The sequence below is a fragment of the Dendrobates tinctorius genome, unplaced genomic scaffold, assembly GCF_039654945.1.
Source record: "Dendrobates tinctorius isolate UK_male_01 unplaced genomic scaffold, ASM3965494v1 ptg000199l, whole genome shotgun sequence".
Lineage (NCBI taxonomy): Eukaryota > Metazoa > Chordata > Amphibia > Anura > Dendrobatidae > Dendrobates > Dendrobates tinctorius.
Genome location: NW_027361866.1, coordinates 7,054,153 through 7,080,430, shown reverse-complemented (window position 1 = coordinate 7,080,430; position 26,278 = coordinate 7,054,153). Strand labels below are relative to the sequence as shown.

General features: G+C 44.7%; 1 protein-coding gene across 2 annotated transcripts in view; it reads right to left on the bottom strand.

Annotated features, from left to right (window-relative positions):
- Positions 1 to 26,278, bottom strand: part of SPAG16 (sperm associated antigen 16) — a 1,757,100-nt gene that overhangs the window by 951,185 nt on the left and 779,637 nt on the right. For both annotated transcript variants that reach the window (XM_073553217.1, XM_073553218.1), the window contains exon 11: positions 17,776 to 17,919. In XM_073553217.1, the coding sequence (XP_073409318.1) occupies positions 17,776 to 17,919 (144 nt within the window). The remainder of the gene's footprint in view (positions 1 to 17,775; positions 17,920 to 26,278) is intronic.

The following is a 26,278-nucleotide window of genomic DNA, read 5'->3' as shown; positions in this document are numbered from 1 at the left end:
TATCTCCCATCGATTACACGACCCTTAGCCCTGCCACATACCTCCCCCCTCTGCCTAAAGCCGTGGGGCTTGGCACTTTCACCTACCAGGCAAGGGATTCTGGAGAGGGCATCGGCATTCCCATGTAGCTTCCCGGCCCTATGCTCTACATGGAAGCTGAAGTCTTGTAGGGCTAAGAACCAGCGGGTGACCCTAGCATTCTTGCCCTTGGTTTCCCTCATCCACCTGAGTGGGGCATGGTCGGATATTAACCTAAACTTCCGTCCCACCAGGTAGTACCGTAATGTGTCCACTGCCCATTTTATGGCCAAACACTCCTTCTCTACAACTGAGTAATTTCTCTCACAAGAAGTCAACTTCCTACTCAAGTAGAGAACAGGATGCTCTTCCCCACGTATCTCTTGGGAAAGGACAGCTCCTACCCCGACATCTGAGGCATCTGTCTGGAGGACAAATTCTCGTTTAAAGTCTGGGGCCACCAAAACGGGTTGCTTACAAAGCGCTCCCTTCATTTCTTGGAAGGCTGACTCTGCTTCTTCGGACCAGCTGACCATCACTGACTTTGTCCCTTTAAGCAGATCAGTTAGAGGTGCAGCCATTGTGGCGAAGTTTGGGATAAACCTCCTGTAATATCCCACAATCCCCAGGAAGGCTTTAACTTGCTTCTTTGACAGAGGTCTCGGCCATGTTTGAATTGCCTCCACTTTATTGATTTGGGGTTTGATCTCGCCACGCCCCACTACATATCCGAGGTACTTGGCTTCTTCTCTCCCCAAGGCACACTTCTTCGGGTTTATTGTAAACCCTGCCTCTCTTAGAGCGTCAAACACTGCTTGGACCTTTTTCAGGTGAGTCTCCCAGTCCGGGGTAAAGATGACGATATCATCCAGGTATGCAGCAGCGTATAGCTTATGAGGTGCAAGGATTCTATCCATCGCCCTCTGGAAGGTTGCTGGAGCTCCCTGTAGGCCAAACGGCATCCGGACATACTGGAAGCACCCGTCTGGTGTGGAGAATGCCGTCTTCTCCTTGGCTTCCTGTGCCATGGGGATCTGCCAATATCCCTTGGTCAGATCCAAAGTGGTTATGTACCTGGCAGGTCCAAGTCTCTCGATGAGCTCATCAACGCGTGGCATGGGATAAGCGTCGAACTTGGAGACCTCATTCAGCTTCCGGTAATCGTTGCAGAACCTCCATTCACCATCAGGTTTTGGGACCAGGACAATCGGGCTCGACCAGCCGCTCTTGGATTCCTCAATGACCCCGAGCTTCAACATACGCTGCACCTCCTTGGAGATTACCTCTCGCCGGGCCTCAGGAATACGATATGGTTTCACGTTCACCCGCACATGTGGCTCGGTCAGAATTTCGTGCTCCACCACCTTCGTGCACCCCGGCAACTCTGAGAACAGGTCCCGGTTTTTCTGGAGTAACTCCCGGCACTGCTGCTTCTGGGCCTTCGATAGAGTCTCCGCTATGGTAACGGCTCCAACCTCCCCTTCTAGGTTGCCCAGCAAGCACGGAGTTACCGCTGGCTCTCTATCTTGCCACGGCTTGATAAGGTTAACATGGTAAACCTGGTATGGCTTCCGTCTTCCGGGTTGGTGGATCTTGTAGTTTACGTCTCCCAGTTTCTCCACCAACTCATATGGCCCTTGCCACTTGGCCAAGAACTTACTTTCCACTGTCGGGATTAGCACGAGAACTCGGTCTCCCGGATTGAACTGCCTCACTCTGGCTGACCGGTTGTAGACCCTGGCCTGAGCCTCTTGTGCCTGGCGGAGATGTTCTTTAACAATGGGCATCACCTTTGCAACCCTCTGCTGCATCAGTGCCACATGCTCAATGACGCTTCTGTGGGGCGTGACTTCGGCTTCCCAGGTTTCCTTGGCTATATCTAGGAGACCTCGCGGATGCCGGCCGTACAGAAGCTCGAAGGGGGAGAACCCCGTGGAGGCCTGGGGAACTTCACGGATAGAAAACAGTAAATACGGTAAGAGACAATCCCAGTCTCTACCATCTTCCTCTATGACTTTTCTCAGCATGCTCTTCAGGGTCTTGTTAAACCTCTCAACAAGGCCATCTGACTGTGGATGGTACACTGAAGTCCTCAGCTGGGAAATTTGCAAGACTCTGCACAATTCTCTCATCACCTTGCTCATAAAAGGTGTCCCCTGGTCGGTCAGGATCTCCTTCGGCAAACCCGTCCGGGAAAACACATGGACCAGCTCACGGGCTATACTCTTCGCAGAGGAGTTTCTCAGGGGAATGGCCTCAGGATAGCGTGTGGCATAGTCCAGGATGACTAATATATACTGATGGCCCCGAGCTGATTTAACTAAGGGACCGACCAAGTCCATGGCAATTCTCTCAAATGGCACCTCAATAATGGGCAGTGGCACAAGAGGGTTCCGAAAATGAGATGTGGGGCAGTTAACTGACATGTCGGGCAGGACCTGCAATAGTTTACTATTTCCCGGTGACACCCAGGCCAATAGAACCTCTGTACAATCCGTTCCTGGGTTTTTTCCACCCCCAGGTGTCCCCCCAAGATGTGTGAATGGGCCATGTCCAACACTTTTCGTCTATAGGGGCCTGGTACTATTAACTGCTCTGCCACCTCCTCCCTTATTTTCGTGACCCGGTACAACAATTCCCCACTCAACATAAAATGGGGAAACCTTGTGTCTGCTCCCGGCTCTTGTGCAACCCCATTAATGACGGTGACATTGTTAAAGGCTTCCCTTAGTGTGGGGTCCCTATGTTGGGCAGTCCCAAAATTCTCCCCGGCCACCCCTAACTCCGGGATGTCAGGTACAGGGGACCCTTCCTCTTCATCCCCAACAAGGACACATAAAGGGAACTCGTCTGCCTCTGGTGGTGGCGATACCTCAGTGGGGTGGATTGGTTCCCTGCTCTTGCTAGCACACTCAGAACCCATCCCCCACAGATCCCAAAACAGACAGAAATCCCGGCCAATAATTATGGGATGCAACAAGTCTCGAACAACGCCAACTTCATGCGACTCGGTGCCATGCGCCGTTTCAATCTTCACCCTAGCCATAGGGTAGTCCTTTGCATCGCCATGTATGCACCGAACACCAATCTTTTTACCCGGGAGTATGTTTAGAGGAAAACTGGCCCTCACAAGGGTCACCAAGCTCCCGGAGTCCAGAAGCGCCATTACTGCTCGACCGTTCACCTTCACGGGACACGCTTGTGGCCCCTTGTTAGGTAGCGAGTTCACACTGCAAGCTGGATATGCGTAGTATGAACTACGGCGTCCCATGCTGCAGTCCATCTGCTCGGTGGTCTGGGGACAACGGGCCGCTATATGTCCTGGCCCATGACACTTCCAGCAAATAACACCCGAGGGGACCTTGGGCACCGCCTCCCCCGCCCCTTTTGACCTTGGACGCACCACCCCTTTTTGTGACTCCGCCCCCTGCTGGGACCCCCAATATGGAATGGGCTGCTTCCCCAAGGAACCTTCCATCCCCTGGTATCTCTCGACCAGCCCAACCAGTTCATCAGCATTTTGGGGATCACCCTGGGCAACCCAAGTCTGTAGAGGGCTCGGCAGAGAATGCACAAACCGATCCATCACAACTCGCTCTACCATCTGTGCAGGGGAAGCCGACTCTGGCTGCAGCCATTTCTGGACCAGGTGCAACAGGTCAAACATTTGGGAGCGCGGGGGTTTGTCCCGGTGATAGGCCCAACGATGCACTCTCTGTGCCCTGGTAGTCATTGTTACCCCCAAGCGGGCGAGAATTTCCGCTTTTAATTTGGGATACTCTCTGGCATCTTGTACCGTCAGGTCAAAGTACGCCTTCTGGGGCTCCCCCGTTAGGTAAGGGGCCAGTACCTCCGCCCACCGCTCTGGCTGAAGTTTTTCCCTCTCAGCCACCCTCTCAAACACCGTCAGGAAGGCCTCCACATCATCCTCAGGGGTCATTTTTTGTAATGCGCGTCTTACCGCCTTCTCGACGTCGGTGGCATCAGCCCGACCTGGGGTTGGGGCGCTCGTCCTGCCCTCCTGGATGGCGGTTGCCAGAAGCTGCATCTGCTGCCGTTGTTCCTGCTGGCTTTGCTGGAACTGCTGCCGCTGCTCCTGCTGGCTTTGCTGGATCTGCTGTAACAACAGCTTGTTGGTTTCCTGCTGCAGTGCCTGGGACTGGACCAGGTGTTTCATGAGGTCCTCCATGATTCCAGGCAATGCTTGTTGCCCCGCTGCAAACTTCACCCAGGACATGCAGCAACTGTCTCAAGTCTCTGCTGGGACCGCTGCCCGCACGTGTACCACCAATTGTGGGGATGTGGCTCGCTTAGGTGCAGCGGGAGACAAATGTGAGACAGGTTCTTCCACAGTGCTTGCAGTTTATTCACAGCATAAACGCACAAGGCAACGTAACAGCAAACAAATAGCCTTTTAGCTCAGGCAAAATAACACAATGTCCGTAGTTGTAGACTCACAGCAGGAGTCTCAGCACACATGGGAGGCTTAGTCCTCCCCACACACAACTCCTTGGTTCAGGAGCAGGCCACATTATAAGGCTGTAGCCACACCCACGTTCCCAGCAGCTGACTTGTCACCTGACTGTGACCTCACCACAGGTCCTTCAAACAAAAACAATAACAATATCTGTTATGCTTTACTTCTGCCTTACATTATAGAGACAAGCCATTTATGAGACACATATCTCCCATCGATTACACGACCCTTAGCCCTGCCACAACATATACGGAGATTGTTAGTTACACAAAAAACATATACAGCTGTACACTTCTGATACAGTTCCGTATATCTGCTTGTTGGATTACGGTCCAATACATGCTGTGAGAGCGTCTGTGGCTAACAAAATATATGTAGATTTAAATTTTTTAATACACCTTACACAGCTGGACGCTACTCATACAGTACCATCTCTCTGCTGGTATTTTTGGTACATTTTCCCAAAAATGAGGAAGTATGGTGGAAGAGGCCGCGGACGTGGGCAGGGGGGTGCAGCTGGTACTGATGGTGGTGGTGCATCGGCTGGTTCTGGCAAAAGCACAATAACAGCTAAGGCAGGAGGTGTTGAGCCTGCGTCATCATCTGGCCCAAGAAGGCCTGTAAGGTTGCCTTTTCTTGGAGTAGGAAAGCCACTTTTAAAGCCGGAGCACCAGGAACAGGTTTTGGCGCACATTGACGAAACAGCCACCAGCTCTATTGCCTCCTCTTCTGAACGTTCGAAACCTGCAAGCACGGATTCATCAGTGCAGGGTTCTCGTCAGGAAAAACACCTTTCCTTGTGTCCTTCACCCCCACCAAAAGTTAAGGATGTGGCTGCCCACACTTCAGATTACTCTATGGAGCTCTTTTCTCATACCATGCCTGGGTTATCCAGTCAAATCCAGAATTCCTGAGGCCAAGATGAATCTGACATGGAGTGCACTGATGCACAGCCACTGCTAGATGATTCTGCTGGTACATCGACCCAGAGCACTACATTGCCCTCGCAGTCTATTGAGCCAGAATCTGACCCTGATGAAACTCAGGTGCCCCTTCCCGCATACTATACCACCTTATATGGTGACACAGAGGAAGGTAAAGAGGAAGGTGCAGATGACTTTGAAGAGGAGGTGATGGATGACCCAGTTCTTGACCCGGATTGGCATCCATTGGGGGAGGAAGGTGGCGCTGGCAATAGTTCAGATAAGGAGAAGGATCCGCAGCAAGCATTGACATCGCAGCAGTGGTTATCTGCCAGGCCCGTAGCTGTCCAAAAATGTGGAACAAAAACTAAAAGAGTTGCAGGACAGCTTGGCCAGACAGTCAACTTAGCACAGCGTGCTAGGCCAGAAAATGTATACCATAGTAGGAAGAGTGCAGTGTGGCACTTCTTTGTCCAAAATCCTACTGATGAGGCAAAGGTTACCTGTAAGAAATGCGAAAGGACCTTTAGCCGAGGAAAACAACTTAGAAATTTGAATACCAGTTGCATGCTTAGACATTTAATCAACATGCACTTGCAAGCGTGGACGGACTACAAAACCTCAGGTAGCACATGTGCACCTGCTCCGACTGAAGGTAGCCAGCAATGCTCCATCGCTTCCCCCACTGTAAGACCACCGCCACCGTTAAGCACACCACCAGCACTAAATGTGGAGGTGTCGTCGCAAGGCCAAAGCACTCAGGGAATCACAATGTTTTGCAACACAACACTGAATCTAGGCCACCACCACCAATACCATCACCAACCCCCTCTCACGCCGTCCGGTCCACCGCTACTTCCCCCATATGCAGCTTTCCAGTCCAGCTCACCCTACCAGACATTCTGAGTAGGACAAGAAAGTACTCATCCTCTCGTCCCACGTACACTTTGTTTGAATGCCTACATTGCCAAACTAATCTCATTAGAGATGATGCCCTACCGTTTGGTTAAAAGCGAAGATTTCCACGACCTCATGGCCTACACTGTCCCACGCTATGACCTACCCAGTCGGCACTTCTTTTCTCGAAAAGCCATCCCTGCCCTCCGCCGGCATGTGAAAGACCGCAATGTCAATGCACTAAAACAGTCAGTGAGTGGAAACGTGCACCTCATAACAGATGCATGGACCAATAGGCGTGGCCAGGGCCGTTACGTGTCCATCACTGTGCACTGGGTTAATGTGGTGGATGCAGGCTCCACTGGGGACAGCGGCGGTGGAACAGTGCTGCCTAGCCCATGGTATAGGAAACAGTTGGCTGTAGGCTTTCGATACTCCTCCTCCTCCCCAATCAGCGAAAGCTCGTCCACAGAGCGAAGTCGCACGAGCACTCCATCCGCAGCTGGCAGTGTTGCACACGAGGTGTCCCACTATCGAACAGCTAGTGGTAAGCGTCAGCAGGTTGTGTTAAAGATGATGTCTTTGGGCGACAACAGACACACCACGGAGGTACTGGCCGACTACTTGCAGCGACAAACTGAGTCATGGCTGGGCAGTCTACATCTTGAGGCAGGCAAGGTAGTCAATGATAAAGGCCGTAATTTTGTGGCCGCCATAGCCTGTGCAAAACTCACACACATACCTTGCCTGGCTCACACTTTGAACCTGGTGGTGCAGTGCTTCCTTAATAATTATCCAAAGTTAACACCCCTGCTCCATAAGGTGCGAAGACTGTGCTCGCACATCCGTCTCTCAAACGTCCACTGCACTGCAGAAGCTGCAGCGATTGCTCCACCTCCCCAAGCACCGCCTAATCATAGACGTTGCAACAAGGTGGAACTCCACCCTGCACATGGTTGAGAGGCTGTGCGAACAGAGGCAGGCTGTAATGCATTTGTGGGAGGATACACGGGCAGGCAGTTTGAGGGAAGACATGGAATTGTCGGGTGTGCAGAGGTCAAAGCTGAAAGACCTCTGTAAAGTCCTTCAGTGTTTTGAGGAATGCACACGGCTGGTAAGCGCAGACATCGCCATCAAAAGCATGAGCATCCCACTTTTGCATCTGCTCATGCAAAGTTTGACGCACATTAAGGACCAGGCATCTGCAGCAGAGGAGGAGGGAAGCCTTGATGACAGTCATCCATTGTCTGGTCAGGGAACTGTCCTGGACGAGGTGGAGGAAGAGGAGGAGGAGGAGGATGAGGGGGATGATTATTTTGGGCAGGAGGATGCTTCTCAAGGGCAAGAGAAAATGTTGGCGTTCCAATGTCAGGTACAGTGTTTGTGCGTGACTGTAGGGATGTGGATTTGCCAGAAAGTGCTCCTCCACCCACCACTGGCAGTGCATCATTGACACCTGGATCATTGGCCCACATGTACGATTATGCCTTGCGGATCCTAAAAAGGGACCCCCGCATTGCCAAAATGATGAGGGATGACGAGCGACTACTGGCTGGCCAGCGTCCTCGATCCACGCTACAAAGGCAAATTACACAACATCATGCCACAGGAGAACCTAGAGATAATATTGGCTAACAAACAATCAACTCTGGTAAACCGTTTGTTTGAGGCTTTACCAGCACACAGCAGCGGTACTGGTTCTCCGACAAGACGTAGTGGGCACAATGGAAGAGGTGCTCGTGTTGCACACAGCAGAAGAGGTGTTGGAGACAGGGGTTTAATGACCATGTTGTGGAATGATTTCTCAAGTACCGCTCACACGACTGCTAATACTGCATTGATTAAAAGTGACAGGAGACAGCAGTTGTCAACTATGGTTACAAACTACTTCTCCTCCCATATCGATGTTCTCCCTCACAGGTCATTCCCCTTTGACTATTGGGCCTCTAAACTGGATGCCTGGCCTGAATTGGCACAATATGCCTTACAGGAGCTCGCTTGCCCTGCTGCTAGTGTGTTATCTGAAAGAGTCTTCAGTGCTGCTGGATCAATCCTGACAGAAAAAAGGACCCGTCTGTCTACCCAAAATGTTGATGATCTAACCTTCATTAAAATGAACCATGCATGGGTTTCAAAGGATTCCGTCCCACCTTCCCATGATGACACATAGGTTGCCAGAAAACTGCCTTGCTTTTGTCCTCCTCTTCCTCGTACTTACCAATTCCGCCCTTTGAAGCAGCTGAATGTCCAGCCAACACATCAACATATGCCATTTTTTAAACCTCCCTAAGTGGGCTGCCCCCACCCCCCCAATGGCTGGGGTCAACACCTGGCGCACCCGGGCAAGTGCCGTTGCTCTGAACAGGTGAATAGGTCCACAGATGGTCGACGGCATTGGCACAGGGCCCCTCATAGTACAATACAGTGTCTCTGGCGGTGGGGGGGCCCACTCACCATCAGACACACCAGCGTACTATGAGGGGCCCTGTGCCGGTACCGTCGACCATGAGTGTGCCCCCCCTGCTTGGTCATGGCCACATCACTTGCAAGTTGCAATACTTACCCCTCCCTGCTCCACCGCTGTGTAATCTGGGCAGTTAAATCCTTCACTGGGACGGCCACTAGAAATTTGGTGTATTGATCGATGATGGTTAAGATGTAGCTATGGCCTGTCCTGCTGGCCTCTACCTTCAGATGGTCAATGGCTACCATTTGTAATGGATGTCAACTTACAAGCGGATGCAGTGGTGCTTTATGATCACCTTTCACAGTTGTGGTAGTCACAGACGTGTGACATTCCTGCCACCATTTTTCAATGTCTCCTCTCATGCCAATCCAATAGAATCGTGGCTTCTGTCTTTGGCACTCCAAAATGACCAGACACATCATGAGAGGCAGTGAGGACCATGTGTACATCGCTCCCTGTGATCACAGTTTGATGGAGACGAGTAACGGTGATGTGATCCACACTACTGCGATAAAGCAATCCTTTCTTCACAAAGACCCATTTTCGCTGTCTCTACATACACAGTAATTGAGGGTCTGCATTGCCTCTGCAACATCTACCAGGAGATTTTCTTGTGATGAGTAATTCCCAAATTTCTGCTAACACTCGACTTTCTGTCTGTACTTGTGTCCATGTAGTTTCCAGTAGCGGAGAGTCTGGACCGGCTTACTGAGATTGAAATATATAAAGATTTAAAAGTACCACAACACTGTATACTGTTGTACGCTTCGACTACCTTTCCCTTTTTCTACTTGTTAAATTCTGGTGTAATACATACTGAGCCTGTGAGTGTCTGTGTCTGACTCCGGAATTATAGATGGAAATTTACAATTACCCCTAGACTGGATAAACCTGGTATGTACTGATGCAATACCTTGGTTCAAAATTTTGTATTACGGTATCATCCATAGTGAGTGAGCGTGTGTGGCTTATGCCTTCTATATATACGGTGAATCGGAGATACCAATTTTTACCCTAAACTCGATACAGCTTGTATCTTGTTATACAGTACCTTTGTTCGACATTTAGTGTTACGGTCAAATCCATACTGAGTAAGCGTCTGAGACTGACTACAGGACTATGTATACGGAGATTTCAATTGTACCCTATAATATATATACTTGCTATTTTGTTATCCAGTACCTTTTTTTACATTTTTTATTATGGACAAACCCAGACTGAGTGAGCGTCTGCGGGTGACTCCGAAAATAAATACCGAGATTTCAAATTTGGCCAACACTGTATACAGCTGTACACTTGTGTTACATTACCCATTTACAGCTTTTCATATTCTTGTGTAATCCATACTGGGCCTGAGAGCGTTTGTGTCTGCCTCCTGAAATGTATACGGAGATTCAGAATGTTTACACTATACTATATATACCTTGTATCTGGTGATACTGTACCCTTTTTCACCTTTTTATTTTATTGGGTAATCCATACTGAGCCTGTGAGTGACTGTGTATGACTCATGAAATATATACGGAGATTTACTGTTATCCCTTGACTGTATAGAGCTGTACGCTTCTGATACAGTACCATCTATTTGCTGGTATTTTGGATCAATTTTCTAAAACATGAGGAAGTATGGTGGAAGAGGATGTGGACGTGGGCGTGGGGGGCCACCTGGTACTGATAGTGGTGGTGGTGCATCTGCTGGTAGTGCCAAAAACACAATAGCGGCTAAGGCAGGAGGTGTTGAGCCTGCGTCATGGTGTAGCTCTGGAAGGCCTGTAAGGCTCCGTTTTCTGGGAGCAGGTAGACTGCTTTTAAAGCCGGAGCATCAGGAACTGTTTTTGGCTTACATTGCTGAAACAACCTCCAGCTCTATCGCCTCCTCTTCTGAAGTTTAAAAAAATGCAAGCACGGAGTCATAAGTGCAGGCTTCTGGTCAGGAACAACCACTTTCCTTGTGTCCTTCACCCACACCAAAAGTGAAGGATGCGGCAGCACACACTTCAGATTACTCCATGGAGCTCATTTCACATACCATGCCTGGGTTAATCAAAAATGGGGCCCATCATATACTGGAGCATTCAAAATGGGGGACATCTGACACTGGAGCATCATCCATGAGGCCCATCATATACTGGAACATTCTAAATGGGGCAGATCAGACACTGAAGCAGCATTTATGGGGCCCATTGCACACTGGAGCTTTAGAAATGGAGCCCATTATATATGGAGCATTATTAGGGCCCATCATACACTGGAGCATCATCCATGAGGCCCATCATATACTGGAGCATTCCAGATGGGGACATCAGACACTGGAGCAGCATTTACTGGGCCCACTATACACAGGAGCATTAGAAATGGAGTCCATTATATTTGGAGCATTAATTGGCCCATAACACACTGGAGCATCATCCATGGGGACCATCATATACTGTAGCATTATGTGGATCTCATCATATACTGTATGGAACATTATATGTGGCCAATTATTCTGTATGGAGAAATATATGGGGCTCATTATTCTGTATGGCGCACAATGTGGTGGCCATAATACTGTATGGAGTAATATACTGTCCTTTTTTTGAGCTATTGTACAATTTAAAATAGATCAGTCATGTCATGTAAGCAGTAAATTATTTGTCATTGTACTATACCTATATTTCTGTGCCGTATCGGAGCATCATGAGTTGTGGTATGTGTTAAAGGGACACACTGACACTCTTTGTCCCAGGGCACACGAAAACCTGGAGCCAGCCCTACCCCCCCACAACTTTAGCCAAGTAACGCCCTGTTTTCAATGCATAACTATTATTATGAAGTAAATTAAGGTTGGCAAGATTCACTAATAAGAATTGATGTTTTTGGCATTGAAATGGGCACTGTAGGTGTGTTTACTGTCCTCCACTTCCTGCCGACTTTGCTTCCCCACTGACTTGCATTGGGTTTCGTGTTTCAGTCGGCCTCCGACTTTTCCTTATAGTCGGCCTATTTCGTTCGACCCGACTTTTGAGAAAGTCGGGTTTCATGAAACCCGACTCGACCCTAAAAAAGGCAAAGTCACTCATCTCTACTGGAGAGGTATTTTAAGAATAAATGATCAGTTCAGGAGGAGAAAGAAGCTAATTTGTGTTATCAGATGTACTACAAAGACTCTACTCAATTCTCATGCCATTCCAGCGATGTCGGCACCAAGGCAGTTGAAGTAGTTCTGTTAAAGGAGCCCTGAAGCCAACTGGCAGATGCTAATGGGCTGCATCACTCTCACATCCTTCGGATGAACCTGATATACAGGAGGATTGAAAACTGCTGCTGCTCTCTCATTACCTCAGGATGTCAGTTACTTCGGAAAGTGAAATGAGACATTAACGGCTGTTGATTGGCTGCAGGGTTTATGTATCACTTACTGGGCTGCAGGCTGACATTTTCATAAAATCACTATTTTTCCTGCTGTAGAGCTAGCAGCTCTCTGAATGCTGAGCTCTGTATAACCACACCCCCACCACTGATTGGCGGCTTTTCAGTGGTGGGGTGGGGTTACACAGAGCATCATGGCAATAAGTTTACTAGTGATAATCTCCTGCAAATAAAATAGTGATTATATCAAAATTACAGCAAGCAGCCCAGTTAGCAACACATAGCTAGAATTGAGGTCTCAGCACTCCTGACATTAACACTGGGGATTTGGTTTGCATTAGAGGAATCAATTGGTTATGCATATTTTATAAAATCCCAGAAAATCTCTTTAATTTCAATTTCCATGTAATTTTAAGCAGTTGAAATTACAGATAGTAAGCATATAGCTCACATTCACATGTGACAAGCCTATTTGGATTTTGTGCTGCTTTATTCAATCTGGCATTTTATTAGTAAATGGGAACAGTACTTTTAACAAACGTTGGGTAAATCAATTACACAAACTTTGTAATCCATATTATTAGAAAAATTACTTCCTTCTCCACTCCACTCTTCTCCACCGCTCACTGAACTCGCCATCTTATTTGGAAAAAACAGCTTAAATCCACCTTTCTCAGTCAAGATGTACTGGGGGGGAGGAAAGGGAAGGAGAAAGGAGCAGGGTGAGGAAACAGGCAGAGGAAGACACAGAAAAAACCATGCTGAAATTTCTAACTTCCCTCTGGAGCCGGATTTATAGCTACAACGATCGCTACTGTTATGTAATTTCCTCCATGTTGCTGCTGCTTGACACTGTGTGCTCAATAAGTAGTGATGAGCGAGTATACTCATTGCTCAGGCTTTCCCAAGCATGCTCGGGTGTCCTCCGAGTATTTTGGCGTGCTCGAATATTTAGTTTTCATCATCTCAGCTGTATGATTTGCGACTGCTAGACAGCTTAAATACATGTGTGGAATGCCTGTTTGTTAGGGAACTCCCACATGTATTCAGCCCGTCTACAAGTCGCAAATCATGCAGCTGAGATGACGAAAACTAAATCTCTGAGCACACCAAAATACTCGGAGGACACCCGAGCAACGAGTATACTCGCTCATCACTATCAATAAGGAATGAAGAGTAAGAATCTCTCTCTGTGTGCTGGGCTATGTATGGAACACATCAAAGCAGCTAGTCTCCTCCAACCAGCTCAGAGTGGATTGCAAGTAGAGTAAGCACCTGCAGAGGGGAAAACTTGTGAAGATGCAGGATACAAGTAATATAATGGAGTTTTATTCTACATCTACACACACGGGACAACTTATTCCAAAAAGTTACTTGAAAGTCAGGTTACCATTTAAGAACACTTGGAAAACTGTGCCACTCGACAGATATAGTAGTTACTTTTGCAAAATTAGCAATTATAGTGCAATGAAGGACTTCCAAACATATTCATTAATGCATTGAGCCTGGACCTGCCATTACTTTACTCTAATGATTACATACAGTAAGTTTTAGGAAGAACTAAAGAATAGATGGAGCTGCAACCAAAGATTAAAGAATTATTGCCACTCAATTACAGTATATCTCATGCACTACAGGATAAGTAACAGGGTTGTTTTCTTGCTACAACATGTTACTCGTTCATTAAACAATGGCTTCCTTCCACTTTCTATTAATTATCTGCTGCCTTCTACTGTGACCACAGAGATCTGGCAACTTTCCGACATAAGTGGTTGGGAATTTAACTTCTGTCTTAATATTCGATGAAGTTCACAAAAGCTAAAATTGCTTGTCCTTGGCTCTCTTTGTAGATGAATAAGACCTTTAAATAGTGAGGTCAAATCATACTGTGAATCTCTCTTCACAGTTCAGATGCAGCGAAAACGCAGCTTTGTTTAACTTAGGCTAAGGAAACGTAACCTTGTGATGACATTTAGCAGCATTTGATGTCTTTATTTTCGCACTGACTGCAGCGACCCAATGGGCTTCATATTCACAGCAAAATATTTTTTTTATTCATGTTATGGACATATTTTGGAATCTAACTGTCCATCATTGTTGAGGTATATCATATAAAAACACTAGTAAGAGAAATAAGGCATGCTTTATGGAATTTATAACATGCAAATGGTATTACTAATATTTTGGCTTGAGCAAATCACAGATATTCAGGGCATCCTCTCAACAACCAAACATTGGTTGTCCATTCTAAGGGCAGACCATCAATATCCTTGAAGACCTTCTTAACTTTGACATCAAAGTTATTTGGAATTTACTTCCTTACTTATCTATTTGTGCTATGTATAAGTAATAACTCGGTCCACGGTCCAGGTCAGCATTCTCTGACTGTGGACAAGAGTTGAGCAAATTTCCTGAGCTTTTGTGTTCCCGGCACAGCGTTTGATTCACAGACCTGATATGAAGGCATCTGTGAGGCGTACAGGTGACAGCTCACCAGCCCTGCAAAACATCAGCCACAACTGGGAACTCAGAGGGTAAGGAAATTCACACAGCTCCTGGCCTTAGCCTGAGAGCACTGACCTAGACCATGGATAATCATCATGAACTGCTCATCTCGAATATCAAAGAAACATTATTCACTGCCCAACATGATGTGTAAAAGGTTCCCATATATGTTAGAGAAAAGTTGTCCAAACCTACCGAATTAGTCAGGATCAGCCAAATATCTCATGTGTTTGCGGGCCTCCTGATTCTTCCCCGACAGTTAAAGTCTGGGGAGAGAAGGACCTTGCAGGTGGACTTTCAAAGATTAACTGTTTTGTTCAGCAAGGAGATAAGCCACTGCCAGAGAAGTCAAGCAGCAGGACTCATAAGGAACCTAGGAGTTCTTAGCGGAGCTTAGTGTTCCTGTGTATGGGGGATTTGGTACAGATAGCTGTCTGCAAAATTATCATTTAGCCAACCGATAATGTTATTAGCCAGCTTAACTTGTTGGTGCATCAATGCTGGGAAGGAATCAATTCTTTTTCCACAGATTTTGCTGGCAAAAAGTCTTTCAGAGCAATGGTCAAAGCGAAAAAAGTATAGTATGCAAAATATCCACCTATAATGAGAATATTCAGCATTCAATATGAAAGGAATGGTAAATCCAGCAAGGCATATGTGGTAGAATTCAGAAATAAACTTATTATCAAAAATGAATAAAATTCATAAACAGAGATAGAATCACCAGCGACACACTGACCAATGCGTTTCGGCTAAGGAGCCTTATTTGAAAGTCCTCCTGCCATGTCCTTCTCTCCCCAGCCTTATTCTTGGTAGTGAATTCCATGAATTTGTCTCCTTAGCCGAAACGCGTTGGTCAGTTTGCCGCTGGTGATTCCATCTCTGTTTTTGAATTTATTCATTTTTGATAATTTTTTTCTGAATTTTACCACATATGCCTCGCTGGATTTCCAATCCCTTTCACATTGAATGCTGAAGAGTTTGCCTTGCTCCAGGCCATTCGCACGGGACTTCTCATCTGCATTCCTGCAACGTGGTGAGCTGACTTTTCCTTCTTATTTTTTCACTTATAATGAGAAGATCTGCCATGAAAATGAACGCAGAATCCTTTAAAGGGTTTTGCAATAATAGCTCAGGTTATTATTTGCTGGGTCAGGCAGACAGCCCCAATCCTGGCATCATGACTTGTGATATGACGTTATCACAGTTTCAGCCAAACAAATGTGCTGTGAATAGTCAAATCCTGGTTTTAATTTCTAACTTTTGCAACTTCCCCATTTTACTGATAATCTGCCGACAATAAAAGGGACCATGAGAGAGGGTGTCTGTTGAGTTTAGCAGGAAAAAAATTAACGTTCTAAGTGACAATTGGTTTGGAGCTTTTGAGACTATTTTAGTTTAGCATTTTGTAGAATCTAAGCAATGTCCCTATTTTTCATGCTTAACAAAGAGATATGAACTTTTCTTTTGAGATTTCCAGGTCAGGGTTCTGAGTATAGCCACTGATTGTATTCAGATGTGCCGAAGAACTGTAAAAATCAAACACATAGCCAGGATTGGCTAAAAGAACAATGGTCAGGATAAAGCAAGATGAAGAATGACACAGCACCACAATCAGGAAAACAAGATCAGGAGCCGATACCAGTAGCTGAACTTCAAAAACCAACTAACAAATCAAAAAGATTGGACAGGATTGTAATGAAAGAACAAGACAAAGGTCGTGAATAGCTTCAATATATACTGGAACAACAAAGATGCATCTAAATCTGCAAGGAGGGTGCAAAAACTCTCGTCCTCTTGAAATAGGCAGCCAGGGACTGGCATCATCCAAGATTGCCAACTGTTTTGGCAACTTGAAGAGGTCATCCAAAAAAGGAAAGACACATGCCAATTCATCATGTTTACGGCAGAAGATAGACGCTGTTAGATGAGGCATCTTGGCTTGCTACAGTAATCAGGTACAAGAAGTACACATCATTTGATCATATGATTATATTTTGCTTTTGAAGGGGTTTTTTGTTTGCCTTTTTAAAGATGCTTTGTAGGAAAAAAGGGTTAAAAGTTAATAAATGGTTTATTTTAAAGAACAATAATTAGGAAAAAGCTATTGAAATAACACGTTCACTTAAACCACATGCAGAAATCAAAAGATATTCGGAAAACATGAATGCGATATTTTCTTCTTTGTATTATGTATGAAGAAATAAAGGTTTAGGTCTTATTCTCATAATTAAAGAGCATCGCATAAAGCTACGCCAAGCACTCTAATGAGAAAATCCTCCTCTTCTTTGTGTACTGTGGTCCCTGGACACCATGGAAACAATGTATTAGCAAAATCTGATTAAAATTCTCTTCTACAAGCTGCATTTTATTTTCCAACACAGTGTTTCATCTCATAGTAAAGGAAGGGATGAGTGGTAGGAACGTGTATATACACCAAACTGCGCTAAATTGTTCTGTACCTTTGTATATTTTACACTGATTGAGCCAATATCTGCGGTAAATACCTCCTTGAGATGATAGTAAGACTATGTGGCATGAAGGTTACCGGGTATTATTGAGGGCAGAAAGGACTTCAAGCATTGAGACTGGCTGCTAATGGATCATGTCTGTGCTGATCTCCTGATATATCATCTGCTAGAAAACCCAATTAACATTACAGTACTGGCCACATTTCATGTGGAAAGGCTCTGGAATCAAATATTTTACATTGTTATTATCATTATTCCATGAACTGGTTTAGAGTTACCCAGGAATCGGGGTCTTCTCACATGAAAATGTTATCAAACCAGGAAGAAGGCTGTCATTAAAGACAAAGCTTTGGCTAACCTTGAAAGAAACTGATTTGTCAGAGTCGTGATGCAGGAACAGTGAACTATGTAGATGAAATTTACTGCTTTTCCTCGACCATTACTAACAGAATTCAGCTGTAAATAGATTTCAACTTCTTGCCTATATTTCACATGCTGCCTGACTCTTAAAGCACTTTCTCATTTGCTCAACACTTCCAACCTCATGACACTACATTACCTTGTGGTGAACACTGAGAATTTCATTTTGGCTTCTCTTGTAGAGTACAACACATAAATATCATTTAGATGTTACCACTGTTCATTAGGATACAAATATTAGCTTACTTTGGGTGGAAGCAGCAACCAGAAAGCCAATCAGAGTGCCCTTCACCGGTCATGATGATCTCTCCACTGGGAATGGACCACATCTTCCAAAGACGGTCATCACTGGCGGTGACCAAGATTTCCTTACGAGGGTGCAAGGCCAAACTATAAAAGAAATGCTAAGATTGAGGAATCATCACAACATAAACAGAGAAACACTTTAAGATGTCATAAATGGCTTTTAGGTTTTATAACTGCAATATTGTGTTTTTTATGCAAAAATAGTTAAAGCAAACCTGTCAGCAGTTTTGGCCGCTATAAGATGCGGCCACTGCCTTTCAGGTCTTATCTACAGCATTCTATAATGCTGAAGATAAGCCCCTGGTCCGACCTGAAAGATAAGAAATATAAGCTTTCTTATACTCACCCGGGGTGGTGGTCCGGTCCATTCCGATGGGTATCGCAGGTCCTGGTCCGGCGTCTCCCATCTTCTTGCGATGACGCCCTCCTGCTTGCTTCATCGCTCCCCATCATTGCGCTCCTGCGCAGGTGTACTTATCTGTTGAGGGCAGAGCAAATTCCTGCAGTGCACAGCTGCTGGGCCTCTCTGACCTTTCCTGGCGCCTGCGCACTGCAGTACTTTGCTCTGCCTTCAACACGGCATAGAAGTACGCCTCCACAGAAGCGCAATGCCGGGGACTGATGAAGCAAGCAGGAGGGCGGCATCGCAAGAAGATGGGAGACGCCGGACCCGGACCTGTGACACCCATCGGACAGGACAACCCCCCCCCGGGTGAGTATAATAAAACTTATTTTTCTTATCTTTCAGGTTGGATCAGGGACTGTAGATAAGCCCTGAAAGCAGTGGCCGCATCTTATAGCGGCCAAAACAGGTGACAGGTTCCTTTTAATAAAATGACTTCCAACAGAGCTTTACTGCAAAACCAGTGGTGCCAAACATCAATGTTTACCTATTGGATGTAAAACTATTGAGAGTCTTTGCAAGTATGTCAGAGTCGAGCCCAAATATTTTTAAGACCCTGGTCCAGTGGCCACTTTCATAGACTCACAACTATCTATGGCATTCCCAGCCACTGACCTGATTAGTAGGTCTTCCAACATCACTATATTCCAGCGTGACACATGCATACTGTCATGGGGGTCTACTAGTCAAAAGAGGCACAAAGGAAAGTGCAGACAGCAGAAGGTTCATAATGACTTGGTCTGGAGACTGTGGACAACTGACCAGGGCCCCGCAAATCTTATTGCTCAACTCCTAAAGCAAAAGATTGCTCACACCTATTTATTTCCATAAAGTAACAATGTAATGATAGTCATAGTAATACCATGATTTTACCATATTATTGATGTACCATGGATCTCTAGTCTTTCAAGTGATGTGCTTCCTACACATGTCAACTTCCTTAGTAAAGGATGTGCAATTTTTAGACAATAGCTACAGGGCAGCATGTGATGTGCAATATTAAGTTCACAGTGTTGCAATGTGTCATCAAACCTAATGTTGTCAATGATGTTGCACTGCAAACCATGATGTCACGATACTGTAGTAGGATTTCTCCGGGGCAATTGGCTCATTCCCTGTCACTCAAGCTAGGAGAACCCTAGACTATCCCTGTACCCCAGATTACCCCTGAAAGTGGAGATGCTGGGGTATCGTACCTTGCTATACTCCTATATGCATGTTGATCTGTTTCCTCCCCCACTCAAGGAGATATAGAACAGAAGTGTACAGGAAAACAAACCTGACAGACAGGGATAAAAGAAAACTACAATCGTACAAATGCACTTATGAAACAACTGAGTGGAAATCAAGGGGACAGCAGAAGGGGTAAACCAAATGGGAGAGGCTTAGGATAAACACATAATACCAAATCCACATAGATATCTCTTGTAAACTACTGTGCACTAACCACCTGCTACTAATTCAGAGCTCACATTCACTACCATACCAGGAAGTTGTAACTATCACTGGCAACTCCCAAGTTCCAGTGGAGAGTATATATGTCAGAGGGGAGTGGCCAACACAGAACAGCTAAGACAATTCAGGATGGAAAGCTCCAGGAGATCAACTGAACTGATTAATCCTTGCAAATGACAGAGCAAGTAAAACCTGCAAAAGGATGGTGAAGCAGTGCTAATCAGTGCAGGAGTTCGTGTATCCAGTCGCTGTGATCTTCTGGCGCCTCTCTGACGTGGTATGCTCATGATACATGACCTACAGCTACCACGAAAAAACTTAACCGGTTGTATATTTGGGCAGAAGTCACACACAACTTTGCCCACATAGATTTTAATGCAAGTCACAAATGCCTAGCATGACATTGCAACATGTTTCCAGTTTGGCTGGGTATTTATTTTTACAATCACAATGCACAAATAGTTGTGAAACAGCAAGATACAAACATTTTTGATCACACAACTGTTTCGAGCTTGGTCAGACTCACTTGTGTAGCCCTAACCTTTTGCAACATTTTTATATAAATTTTTTTTACTTATGCAGTAATCAAAGTATGTATTGATAGCAGTTTCATGTGGCTTTCGGCTGAAAGGAAACGCCACATAGTAGATCCAGATGGCAGTAGATATTTTTGTCAAGCTATGCTTAAATGAATGTAAGATGATGTGTTAGCACATTTGCTCTAGTTTCATCTGTTTAGCTGACCAAACACAGCTAGTGTCAGTGGCATTTGCCCCTGCACCTTTCCGTGATGCCAAACAATGCATGCAACTGTGGACATGATTGGCCTCAGAAGACACATTAGTGGGAACGCACCCAAAATGGACCAAATTATGCACCAAAGGGCTGTCAATTTCATGGCGCCCCAACAATTGCTACTGTCCCAGAAGAAGAAGAAGGAAATGTATAAAAAGAAAGATAAAATGTATTGCAAAAAAGAGGAAAGCCTTTGATTTATCAATTTGTGACTATAGGAACAGATAGAAATGAAGATTAGACATAAGTAAATAACAGGAAACAAACTGGCCAACCGGGAAATGTAATAAAAGAAACTGAAATAGTTTCATAATTTTACCTTCAAAGTGATTGAAGATCCATAAGTAGAATATTTTTAGATTGATTTCTAAATGAGATAAACTGGTTGGAAAATATTTGCTATATTACACAAGAGAAAACGAAATGTCAGCAGATTGGCTCCCTTTAATGATCATTTTCAGTGGTGGCACAGCAGTTAAAGTGACGCTATTAAGTTTCTGCTGTTAAAATAAATCCTAATTATGGTCATTTTCACAATCTGCTACTATTTGGCATGAGGTTCTTTAGAAAGAATTATGAATTGTGTTTTCTTTTCTAGTCAATTCTTTCCCTGGTGTTTCCATATCACATATGATTGGCTGAATGTTCTCATCATTTTGTTCCCTCAGGTCTCTCTCAACGACGACAATAACTTCAAAACTGAATGCTCGTCTGACTTCGGGCGCTAAAATGGATGCGATCCCTTGTTGCAAATTGCCTTGCTTCTGCATTTCCAACAGAGATATCAGAGTTGGGAATCGTGCAGATTCCTTGAGAATGTCTCCGGCTGATGAGAGCTATCTAGCCGAGACACCTGGCTGGCTTCTGTGCGCTTTATCATAGCCATTCATCAGCCTCCATTACAGAGCTATCTATACGTCTGTAACAGAGACGAGAGTAACTGAAAATTAGAATGTGTCGAAGAAGAAAAAAAAGGCACTTGAGTCACATCAAACCCTTGCACCTGTCCTTGAAACCAGCAGGAAATGATATATACATGTAGCAACTGGTCTTTTATGGATGTCATAGAAGCCTCACAGAATTAAGTGCTGCTAATAAATATATTTTGCAGCGGGAGCCTATTTCCTCCACATGGCTGAACAATTTATTATATTATAGATTGTAAGCTTGCGAGCAGGGCCCTCATTCCTCTTGGTATCTGTTATGATCTACGTGATTATTGTTATGCTGTAATGTCTATCGTCTGTACAAGTCCCCTCTGAAATGTAAAGTGCTGTGGAATATGTTGGCGCTATAGAAATAAAATTATTATTATTATTATTATTATTATTATTATTATCTGTATCAATATAAACTAATAAAGTACAAGCCCATGAGTGTAAAGCATATATCATTGTACATGCTAAAAGTATGCTGGGTGTTTCTGTAGTAAAACTCTAGAAGTAATGCCGTAAGCTCTAGAAGTAATGCCGTAAGCTCTAGAAGTAATGCTGTGTTTTCATAATTTCTGCCGTTGAATGATGACAGTTTAAAATTTCTAATATATAGGCAAATATATACAGTTGAAACCAGAAGTTTACATACACTATATAAAAAGACACATCTGCATGTTTTTCTCAATATTGGGCATGAAATCAGAGTAAACCTTCCCCTTTTAGGACAATTAGGATTACCATAATTATCAATGTTTGCCAAATGCCAGAATAATGAGAGAGAGAGAAAGTTTTAAGGCATTTCTACTACTTAATGCAAAGTCAAAAGTTTACATACACTAAAGGTACTGTCACACTTAGCGATCCCGACCAGTGATATGACGCGGTCAGGATCGCTGGTACATCACTAAGTGGTCGCTAGTGAGCTGCCACACAGGCAGATCTCACCAGCGACATCGCTGGGGACGGGGGTCGCTACTTACCTGTCACACAAGGCGATCCTGCGTCCTCCCGCCCGGCTCCACGCTCGTCACTCGTCTCTACACAGGAAGCGCCGCAGGAAGCTGATGACGAGAAACGGTCCAGGACGTTCTCGCGCGATCAGCGATAACCAGCGGGGGGAGCGGGTCGTAGGTAAGTGTCAGACATAGCGATATCGCTAGCAATATCACAAGTTATAGCGATATTGCTAGCGATATCGCTTAGTGTGACAGTACCTTTAGATTACTATGCCTTTAAACATTTCTGGACTGCTCATATGATGATGTCACGTGCTTGGAAGTGTACAACACACAGGCTCTCCATGCATGTGCTGTGACTGTGAAACAACCGCGACACATGCAGCTGCGGCGCCGATCAGCTGTTCAGCCGGCATGCTCCAGGAAGCCGGGTTCCCGCTGTAGCTTAATCGGCAAGTGCTATAGCTTGCCAAATAAGCGAGGACCTGAAGATATTTGCTCAACTCTACTTACAATCACACATACTTGTCTATTAGTCACACGATTACTGAACAAGTTGTACTTGCCTCTGTTTCATTGTTTCTAAAGAAATGAGATGCTGTAAATGCATATTGTAGATTTCTGCATGAATACAATGGACTCAGAAAAGTTACAAAGCCTTAAGGCCGGCACATTTACTGAGCAGAATGTATTGCGAGATGCCCCTCCGCCCCACTAGAACCTCATTACACAATTCTTTCAAAACCCAAGAACTGCGCTACTAATCAAACAGCGTGTGGCTTGTTGATGAATATTTGTTTATCCGCTTCATCTCCATGCAGTCTACTGTAACACAAATGCCATTATTATTTGTAATGTACTGCCACAGTGCCCAATTAGTTTAACTCGGTAGATGCCAAAATCTCATCATGAGGCTTTGCTTCAATGAACTACGTGACATGTATGTTGGGTAAATTATTTTGAGGTGGTCTAGTATAAATCCACTCAGTCTCTAAGAAGCTTCGTGGATGGATTTGAGTACAGACTGGCATTAGAGTAAAATTAAAGGTGGTTGTCCCACTAAGTACATTATATTCAATAATTTGATGTGTTAAAAAATGTTCCAGTGCTGAGATAATCTTATAAACGTCCCCCTGCTGTGTACTGTGTAATATCTGTGTCTGACCGTACAGGGACATAGTTGGGTATACCACAGCCACTGGGAAGGAGAGGAAGAAAAAGAAAGTATACAGACAGGACAGCATGAGATTGCATCTAATTCTTTCTGTGAGATAAAACATTTCCTTACCTGTGTTTTTAAACAATGTTTTACCACACAGAAATAATCAGCTGTGTCCCATTGTGTCCTGTCTGTATACTCTCTTTTGCTTTCTCCCCTGCCTAGGTGCTGTGGTATGGTCAGACCATGTTCCTGCAGGTCAGAAAAGGCATCCTGTGGTGTGTGCGAAAGCTAAGTGGTTGAAGTAGAGTTGTAGCTGTTTTGAAGTTTGCTGTTGTACATGTGTGTTTATCTCCTGGTCCCTGTTTCCATTTAGTTTATTCCTCCCTGTCCCTATTCTCCTCCCTATTGTTGATTAGTGTTTTTGTATGATAGTTATTTCTTTTATGCCTGTTTTGTCTTTGTCTCCTGTTTACATTTCCATCCCAAGCCTCATGGGGTGGGGGATGTGACAGATCAGGGTTTAACAGGAGCTTAGTAAGGTTGGAGACTCAGGTCTCTCTACCTTCAAGAGTACCTCCGGGTCAGGGATAGTTAGGGTCCCAGTTCCAGGAATAGTTTGAGGCTCCCCTTCCTTACCGGAAATAATACAGCTTGACACTAACACTGCAATTGCTGCTATGGCACAATTGGGGCAGCTTAATGGCATGTACACTGTGTGGCCCCAATACAAACCAATCTATGTATATGGGTTGACTCCAGATTTTACTTTTCAAAAGGTATTACTAGACCAGGGTATTGGAGCCTATACAAGATGGATGGTTGTAGATATAATCTGGATCAATTATAACGCTCTGGTCAAAATGGGTGATTAGATAGGTGATCCAGAAAAATATAAATCAATGTGAGTCTAAGAAAGCCAGAACGAGGCTCCAATAGACTTACATTGAGAGCTTGTGACAGTTACCTCTGACTTCCCGTCAGTTATTAGTTGCGGTCACAAGATGGCGGCGTGGGGCTGGAGTGGCGCTGAGAAGAGCTGAAGGCAGGGGGCTGATAATTATAATACCAAGATCAGGGACCTAACGTTAAGAGCACCATTCCAGTGCTGAAATAAAAGAGAAAGGTGCTTTAAGTTGAGGATTATATATCTATTATGACATGGATATTCAATGTAAGTACACAGGCTTCATCAGGTCTAAAATATCTAGTTAATATTGTATGCAATTTCTATCAGGTCTAGTGACAGATCTACTTTAATCATGAAACAAATATATCATTACAGCCTAGACATTTTAATAGCTACAACAAAGTGTATAACATTCAGACTGGATATTTTTTCATTCTTTCCATTGAATTTATAGAGTTTCCAATCAATGAATTGATGAAATGCTAGTTTACATGGCCGCTGTGAATACAATGACACTAAAATCCACAGAACAGTGCATTTATTACAGAAGGAAATGCATCAGACATAATAACAATCCTGCTGGGACTGTTCCTTAGATCACAAATCTTTCTCCAAGCTTTATCAGAGAAGAGGATACTAGCCAAGCAGCGAGCTCATGTTTTCACAGAATAATTTGCCTTCCAACCTGAGCTCTCAGTTGCCTCCCATTTTTTCATGATGAAGGACAAGAATTGCCAGCAACTGCAAAAATAAGTCAATTAAACCATCACATTTATTATAGCATGCAAAAATCCAAAGGGGAGATTAAAATATAAACGCGTTTCGAGATGACTCTTAGTCTTAAGTCATCTCGAAACGCGTAGACCCGGTGTCTCATCTTTTGTATGTATTTTTAATCTCCCCTTTGTATTTTTATATACTATAATAAATGTGATGGCTTAATTATTTTTGCAGTTGCTGGGATTTTTCTCATGCTTCATATACTCAGGAACTGGCCTAAGACTGCCGTGCACCGCACCCTACTTTGAGACATTTTCCTATCCGGTGAGCTGATGTTTCTGTTTTTCTTTTGTTGTCCCTGTCCTTTATGGCGTCTATGATTCCAGGCTTTGCTGCTCTGCCTGGAGGAAGACTGCCTAGATGGACGATTACCACGAAACATAAAATACCCTGGATGTAAGATCCATTTATTTGGGATAAAATACAGCAGGCATGTTGGCCCCGATTGATCAATGTTGTTCGTGCTGGTCTTGATGAGACGGTGTGTTGGAGTTGGAATCTGATTCATTAAGAGGCATATGCTTCCTAATGGATCAAAAATAAGTTCATGCCATTGCTTGTCATGAACTGATGAAATGAAGAACAACCATCGGCACCCTTCATTCCGCCCAATTTGGTGAAGCTGGCCGAAATTGGTGTGAAAATGGGTAACTTTTAGAAGTGTTTTACACTAAATGTAAGTTTCTGCTCCCTAATCCGAGAGCAGCATGATGTAGGGGCAGAGACTCTTGATTTCAACAATGTGTCACTTATTGGGCTGCTTGCTGTAGTTTGGATAAAATCAGTGTTTTATTAGCAGGAGCTTATCACTAGAAGACTAGTAGGCTTGCTGCCACGTAGTCCTTCATATTCATGAACTGTGCATAACTCCGCCCCCACCACTGATTGGCAGATTTCTGCCTATGCACAGCATACATAGAAAGTTGCTAATCAGTGTGGATGGGGTTATACAGAGAGCTGCTAGATCAGCAGCAGGGAAAACAGTAATTTTATGAAAATCACAGCAAGCAGTCCAGTAAGTGACAAATTGCTGGAATCAGGGTATCTGCC